Source organism: Arctopsyche grandis, chromosome 8 (genome assembly GCF_051622035.1).
Source record: "Arctopsyche grandis isolate Sample6627 chromosome 8, ASM5162203v2, whole genome shotgun sequence".
NCBI classification, from domain to species: Eukaryota; Metazoa; Arthropoda; class Insecta; order Trichoptera; family Hydropsychidae; genus Arctopsyche; species Arctopsyche grandis.
The window spans coordinates 22,706,374-22,714,895 of record NC_135362.1 but is presented as its reverse complement, the minus strand read 5'-3'; the positions used below and the strand labels follow the sequence as shown (position 1 = coordinate 22,714,895).

The 8,522-nt window shown below is 30.6% G+C and overlaps 1 protein-coding gene across 2 annotated transcripts; it reads left to right on the top strand.

Annotated features, from left to right (window-relative positions):
* Positions 1-543: 543 nt before the first annotated feature.
* Positions 544-7,308, top strand: LOC143915584 (uncharacterized). 2 transcript variants are annotated; one of them, XM_077436290.1, is made up of 6 exons: positions 544-804; positions 6,274-6,387; positions 6,485-6,610; positions 6,702-6,773; positions 6,850-7,002; positions 7,082-7,249. In XM_077436290.1, exons 2-6 carry the CDS (start codon positions 6,277-6,279, stop codon positions 7,154-7,156), a joined length of 537 nt encoding a protein of 178 aa, XP_077292416.1. In that variant the 5' UTR covers positions 544-804; positions 6,274-6,276; the 3' UTR covers positions 7,157-7,249. The 2 variants fall into 2 exon arrangements, with proteins under 2 accessions (XP_077292416.1, XP_077292415.1); XM_077436289.1 differs by lacking the exon at positions 544-804 and adding an exon at positions 2,233-2,465 and having other exon boundaries at positions 7,082-7,308.
* The last annotated feature ends 1,214 nt before the right edge of the window (positions 7,309-8,522 follow it).

Sequence of the window (8,522 nt, the reverse complement as noted above, 5' to 3'; positions counted from 1 at the left end):
ATAATAAATAAAATTATTCCATAGGAAAATCAAAATAAAATAATTAAAACATTAAAAAATAATGTGCATATGATATAAGATTCAAATTAAAGATTTTCTATTTGACTTTATCATAAAATTTCAATATTTCTGGGCAAAAAAATATTACAAAATACTAAGATTATAGGCACCGAAAACTCTTCATAAAACGAAATATATTCATAAAACGACAACTAATACAAGATTGAATCATTACAAAGTAAAATTTTATGGCCATAATCCCATGTCAAGGTCTATCTCAATTCCATAGAAGCACCTTCATATTTATTATGAAAAAATTCTTGCATATGTAGGTAACTTTATTTTGAATTAATAATGATTTCTAAAAATACAACCACATATGTATGTGTATATATAAAAAAAATTATATTTATTTTTATAATCAAATCCTAGAATAAAACTATCAATTTAAATATTTCAAAAATGAAATGAAAAAAATACAAACTCTGCATGTATGTAGTATTATGAAAATGAGTATCCTTGACCTGGTTGTTACCCCATTGCAAGTATGGCGATATATTCACCGGCTCCGGATGATCAGTTCTTGGCGTTCGTTCATCGCATATGCATGGTCTTTATACATGTCCATATTAAAAAGATATTCAATATACATCCAAGGTGTCTAATATAATATATTATAAATGTGCAGCAATTTCATGCGCTAGGAAAAATTGCAAAAAATAGCTCGTATAAACATTAGTAGTTACAAATGTGATTCAGTCAAGTGTGTTACCTGTGCTGTGAAACTGCTTTTCTATCATTAATGTTTGTATACCTTAATTCTACACACATATATTGACTTCTAGCAATTTATTGACTCAATTAGTGTATTTTATAGGTATATGTATTTAATATTGTACTCAAAAGCTCTTTGAATCTAATTTATATACATTTTAGAATTTAATTTCATCCAATCTTAAATATCAAACTTGGTTCAGAGAATGTTGTATTTTTTATACATACGAAATATATGTATAACGTTCACTTTTTTTACTTGCAAAAATGTAGTCTAACGACTCATACAAATAAGCTACATTATCCTTGAAGATTACAAAAAATAGTTCAACAAATTATTGCCGTGATTTGAATGCAAAATTTAATACCAAAATAATGTTAATGTAAAATTTGTATCATCTTATATATACGATAAGGCTGTCAAAAGTTGGAAATTATTGATATATGTATGTATGTATGTACATACATTCCTAGGTTTGTGTATATGTGATTTGGATTGTATTAACGATTATTTATACCACTTTAATTCAATTATTCAATATTATTACTAATGTTGATATAGTCTTTAAATCATATTTAAAAATTTTACGTCACGAATGTGCGTGGGGGCTCGTAAGAAAAATTCGATTTCACTCGAGTGAAATCAAATAATTCTAAATTTGCATTAAAATTCCTTCATGGAAAATCGTGTTATGCTTATAATTACAAATTAAAATATTCATTAAATTCGATTGTTTACATTATATTTGTGCAATGCAAGCTGTATAGTAATTAACAACCTCTATTCATAATTATAATTCTGTCAAGGAAAAGAATGATACTCACCGTAAATCATCCGAGTACCCTTGGACTTATTAACCACATTATGGGTGACATTCGCTTGTCGTTATATATTTTTTTCTAGAACTTATTTTGGTTTCCTGTCAGCAGCAAAAGTGCGTTGGACGTTGAACGTCGTATTACGAAATCGAGAGTCGTTGTCCCCCAAGAGAGTGTATCGATTTAAACAGAAACAACTACGCTTTTAACCTGTTAAATGCCGACGAGAAAAGCGCACGTTCCGAACTTGACAGAGTTAATTCGATAATTTAAATAGTGAGATGGTAACGCGCGTTATAAACCACTTTCATTTGATTCGTACGCACGCGTAATTATAATATGATAACCGCAAAGAAAGTCAACAAACCCAATATTGAATACTTTCGCTAACATTAGTGTCAAAAGATGACATTTAAATTTAGGTTAAATGTCTCTACAATATTCATTATACAACGACTGTCGTAAAAGTTGCGCAATTTCATAAAAATTTAATTTATTTTGAGTTGAAACGTTACGTTATTTTATTTTTAACATTGCACACGTTATATAATACTGAAAATATAGCACGAATTTGCAATGAAACGATATTATTTTGGAGAAATAAGACGTTGAAATACGAGTAATAAGAAGGCTTGCGATATATTTGAGTGGGGGATTACTCGCTCACCAGACGTTACACCAGTTCGTATCTTGACTGTTGCTCGAGCACCTGACACGCGAGTGCTTGTTTGATTGTAGAAAATATATATACTTACAATATTAGAAGAAAGTGCAGAACAATCTATTCAACCTATTAAGTGATGTAAAAGTTATTTAAAAATCGCAGAAAATGCTGCGAATTGTTCGATAAATGTACTACGAAGTTGTATCAGGTATTTGAAATGTGATATCATATTCATTTCGATTAAATAAATGACAATCTTTAAAAGAGTAACTATGTATTGATATAAAAGTTGATTTTATTCACAAAAACTCGGACAATCTTTTAAAAATTGGGGTTGCGTAATACTCACTCATTCAAGTCTCCATAGAGTTCATTCGAACACAGTTGTAAAATAAATGATGCAACCATAAAATAAATAACCATAATTCCAAATATATAAAATTTGATTTCACACAATATTTATTGAATTTGCAATAAAATGACAAATTATCCAATTTAAACAAATTGTACAATATTCAAGGTAATAAAATAATACAGACAAATATAAAATATTTCGAATCCGTTCATGAATATTTGTTATTTTTTTTAGTAATCTATGCGCTCATCACACACATAAAAAGTTAAACTTTGAAACTGCGAAAAACAAAAACGTGACCTTGACCATCGCGGAAGATATTGATAATGCGAATAATCTCGCAAGAAATGTGTGATAATTTTCACCAGTCGGCAAATTGTTTGTTGATTTGTCCCACTTGGCAGTCATTGCTCAACTTAACTTAACACTTGTGATTTAATATGAACATATTTTTTCCCATTACGAAATAACTCGGTAAACAAACAATTGAGTTCGGCCATTATTTATCCTTTCGTTTTGAGTCTATTCTCTCAATACGACCTTGTTGATTCTGGTTAAGCATTTAGCGCATTCATTGAGTCGGCCGTCCATTTTCCTCGTGTGTCACAAAATATGGTTTTCCGTCGCTTTCCCTCTCGGTGGTCTGAAGTTTTTACTAGGAAATTCCACGATGTGTCGTCCATTGAGTAACTAAACGGCGGGCGACCCGTACTAAAACCCGTTTACGTATTCGTAACGACGTTTCCGTTACGTAACAGAGCTGAGGTCCGTTCGACCGTTAACGACTGAACGAAAGTGAGAGTCAATTCAGGTGCGATGACTCAAAATTTGTCTCGTCACTTGCTTAAAATAATAATAAAACAATGGCAACGACTAGCATCACAATAGTGCACTATTCAATCTTCCACTTGACATTCGTCATGATACAAAATGGCATTAAAACGAAACTTTCATTCGTCTTATAAGTACCAGTTTCATTTATTAAAAATCACGAAATAAAAAAGCAAGTTTAAAAAGCTCCATGTCAAATTTTTTTCTAAATGTAAAAAAATTGTCAAAAAATGTAAAATAAAAAATGTATGTAAAAAAAAGGAATGTTCGTTGAGAACTTCAATTGGTTGAATATTATATTTTTTTCGATTCAAATAAATTTTTGTTTACGCTGTTTATATTACAAATACTGAGCGAAGCCGGGTAAAACAACTAGTATCCTATAAATATGTAAATAATTTAAGCAATATTAATCACTAAAACTACATAATACCAAGTTTCAGTTCGATAGGACGAACAGTGTTCAAAAAATCCCAAAAATACACTGACACACAATAAACATACAGACACTCACACAGAAACACCGACACACACATTTTTTCTAGATCACGAAAACGTGATCAGTGGTCGATTCTGAGTTCGAATCAGTTAAGCACAATATCTGCGACACAATACAGGCCGTTCATACCATTTCGTGGAAACGGCAAGCCGGCGTCGACACGGGTGGGAAACAAATGGACTATGACTGTCGTTGCTCATCTCACCATTGTTCATTATATAATGTTGTGTTATGTTTTTTCCATATTATTTTTGTAAAAATAAGATTTTTAAAGAAATTTCTGCCAGCACCGTAATCCCGGTATTCAGACTAGTTTCAGCACCGGGATTCACGGTACCAGAAAACACAGGGATACCGGGATCCCGGGATTGGAAGCCTTAGTATATATGTATGTATATGTATATATGTATGTGTATGTTTGTATGTATGTATGTATGTGTATATATGTGTATTTATATATTTATGTATGTATGTATGTGTATTTGTGTATACGTGTAAGTATTTGTGTATATATGGATGGTGTGCACATATGTTTATATAATTGTCTTTGGCCAGGAAGGCGCATTGGGTTTACCTGTTAGGCCTTCCTGCTATAAATTAAATAAAAATAAATAAAATTAATTTTCTACTGAAGTATTACGTTTTACAGTTAAAAAAAATATTTATTACCATGTATGAAAATTAGGCACGAACCTATGCAATCGTCCAATATGTACATTACGAAAACGAATTTTGGATTTTCATCGATGGACCTTGAGGAAAACTTTCGTCGTTTAAAGGGAACGTGAAATAAAAAAGATCAGTGATTTTAATAAAGGTCCTGTGCCACCAACCGATTGATTTATCTTGACAAAAAGTTTGAAAAAGTGTTTTTTTTTTTTCATATATCTCTTTTTTGAGAATAATTGAACAAAATTAAACAGTTAATACTCATTTATTGAAGTTATTTTGGGTCGATTATGATAAGTTTTGACTGATTAACGAGAACTCAAAGTCACCGTTTCGCTAGAAACTCCTCATACAATGACAGAAAATCAGACATTTTTTTATGTTTCTGTAATTATTTTGAAAATAAAAGTCGTTGAGAGCTGTCTTGGGAAAATCCATTACTTACAATAAAATATCATCAGCAATCAAAATCAGATAAAATAAAAAAAATATTAAAATCAAAAACCAACCCTTGTTAACTTAGTGAAACATAAAACTAGTACAATAAATGCATGACAGCTCGATAAAAAAAATATATAATTTTGACTTTTCAAATTCGTTAGATAACACTGTTCGACACGAAAAATGGTTCAGAGACGAGATATGACTTTTCTTATAGATCTATGCCCAGTAAACACGAATCTAGTAATAAAAAATGTTGATTGGCTCGAGATTCAGAGATATATGTGTTTTTAAAATCGCGCGATTTTTCTATATCTTGGTGTTGTTCGGTCGATGTCTCAAAATCTGTCACTTTCCTGTTCAAAATGAATATTGGAATCTATAGTCGGGTATTTTATCTTCCATTTGTAGTACTTTTCAGCTTTCAAATCTCTCTAAGTAGTCATCCAGTTCAAATCAAAAGTCAAAAGTACGTATTTTCACTTGGGATTTTTTCTCACTGTCAATACTATTTTATATTGAGTTTTTTCTATTGAAACATGTTTATTGAGATAATGTTCTGACCACACAATTTTTTGTTTTCGTTTAAAAGGGTTATTTGGAAGTGTGCTGAACTTTAAATCGGTAAAATTGCGAGTAAAAAGCTCGTACTAGTGTTTACTCGTATTTACACGAATCTGAATTGAATTAATAGTGATAATATATTAAATTATCTATATATGAGAACTAAATAAAATTCCACTTAGAAAAATCATATATCGACTATTCATTTTTTTAAACGCTCATATCTCATAAACGAGAAGAAATTAACAAAAATCATTGTTGTATTCAAATTTAGTGGATCACAATAATAAATATTAATTAAACTCTGTTCCGGTAAGTAAATAACGTGTTTTTTTGTTGCTCAGTGTAATTATATATTTTTTAAAATAAAATAGAATATGTTTTAATAAAATTCCTGTCAAAAAAATTATATATTCAATTATATTAATATTTATTAAAATAACAATGAACTTTTTCAGTTTGTTATTGGGGTTTTAGGCATTTAAAAATTCTTGATATATTTGATATAAATCATGTTTAATTTATTTACACATCTAATAAAAAAATCTTTATTTTTATCTTCTCATAGTCTGTCCACCAACTATGGCAAATGTAACTGTTGGTTTTTGGAATTTGAAAAAAAAAGACAATATTATAATATTTAAAATATTTTTTCAGACAATGACAACGATCTTAAAATGCAATATACTTATATTATTAGCGATAGCAGCCGCTCTAGTCGTAGCTCAAGAACAACCTCAAAAGAGGGCCATAGATGACGACGGAAGTAGGGTAAGTATACGATGGTATATGTACATACATACATATATAAATTAAATTTTAATCTACTTTAATTGTAAATTTATATATTTTCAAAATGAACTGTTAGATCCAATTAGCGGATCCTATAATTGAGAGAGATCGACAAACCAGACAATCGAAAAGACCGAAAACGACTCCTCAGCCTTTGGGATTTTTCGGCTCAATCGGGACCATCGGAAGATTAATTTATGAAGTAAAACACAACCACTTGAACTATAATATATTTAATTTTAATATACATATATTTTTTAAATTAAAATATAATATTTACTTTCGATTCACAGCAATATAACGATACGAAAAGTGCATATAGTCAGGTGTCCGAATTATTTAATGGTCAATTCAGCGATTCGGGAGTAAGAAATGAATAAGTATAATTTGCAATATTTAAATGTATAAAATTATAAAATATGTATGATTTTTTAATTGTAGCCGACAACAAAGCCGCCACCGATTACTGACAATTCAACGACGACTACTGAAGCACCACCGAGGTTGTCGAGAGCAGAATTCCTTGAAGTACTCAGACGTAATGTTATTGGATTGAGACGTTTGTACAATTTGGAAATGAGAGAGGCCTTAGCAGTAAGCTTGGCGTTATAATTTTGCACATTTTGTGGATATTTAATTGATTCATTAAATAATTTAATACCGTTGATTTCAGGATTCGCGAAAAAATATCGTTGAATATAAGAGGGAATTCAATAGAAAACTCTACGAACAATTCCAAGACGATTAAATTTATAAAAATATTGATCGATTGCCATAAATTATTTTTTTTGTATAAATTCACAGTATTGATTTTTTCATCAATAAAATTTTTGTAAATCATAATATTTTACGATTGTTTTTTATTATAATACATACATACATGTGTATGTGTAAACTATTAGGTAACTATTCTTACTAATAAGTAGAGATCGGCGGTGGCGTTTCCATTTCCCAGGAAAGAGGGTTGACTATTATCAATTACTATTGTCCTACAAAGCTAGAGAGCAAAAAAAAGGGTGACAATAGAGCCCATTTTCTTGTCCAAATAGAAACCGACCGCCGTCCCTTACTTTTTATTTATTTATTTATAGTTTTGGACCATTGTGGCATTACAGGAAGAACCTAATGCGCCACAATGGTCTACATTTTATACAGTAGAAAAACAAAGATGAAATAAGTATGTCCATAGAATCATAACATACAGGTCTATTACCGAGAGTTGGCACGAACAAATGCGCTCGTGGTGCGTCAGTGAATAGGTGTATAGCATGCTATCACACTGCATTCAATAAAATAAAAAGACGCTCTGTCCCTTTTGCGCGCTTCTATGTGAGTACGAGAACGCGCCAACTATCAGTAACAAACCTGTACATATATAGGTACATAGTGCATACTACATACACATATATGTGTGTATATAGGTTCATTGATGCAACCTATATTATAATACATATTATATGAAGAGAAAATTTACACCAAATATGGCCATAATACTTGTCGAATATTTTATGATTAGATTATAGTAAAAATGTATTAATAATGTTTTAGTGACTCTAAATAATTACAGTCTAACATGCCTAATATTATACAAACACGGCTGTTACGATGAAATTCAACCAGCATAAAAGACGTTAAACCATGTTTTACGTGCATAGGATTATGAAATTTCTCCGAATTATTTTAAGATGTAAAAGCAAACTCTACTCAAAAACATGTCTATTCCTTAGGTAAAAAGTCTTTCGTATAGAAAACAAATATTTATGTATGTTTGCATTGACAATTTTTAGTAGCCAGTGGTTGTGAAACTTTCATACATACGTATGTATTATGAGACCACTATTCATTGGAATTTAGTGCATTTTTCCGGGAACCCCTACATTGTGACTTGGAAAATGCACTCGAGATAGTTGCACTCTCGCGACATCCAAACTCTCAAAGATGCTCAAGGAGAACTAACACAATAGAATTCCACAAAAAGCGTCAAAGGGTATTTGTAAGTTATTTTTGAGCGCCTTTGAAAATTAGCACTTCTGAAAATTGCACTATTCAGTGCAATTTAGTACATTTTGGCGGGAACCATAAAGGTCTGTTCATACCTATTCAGCACGACCCGT

Bases quoted from the DNA above. Each gene is read 5' to 3' on its own strand.
- LOC143915584 (XM_077436289.1), top strand. From the start codon at position 6,277: ATGACAACGATCTTAAAATGCAATATACTTATATTATTAGCGATAGCA. The intron at 6,774-6,849 runs GTAAGAAATGAA...TTTTAATTGTAG, and splicing joins GTCAATTCAGCGATTCGGGA to CCGACAACAAAGCCGCCACC. The intron at 7,003-7,081 runs GTAAGCTTGGCG...CGTTGATTTCAG, and splicing joins AAATGAGAGAGGCCTTAGCA to GATTCGCGAAAAAATATCGT.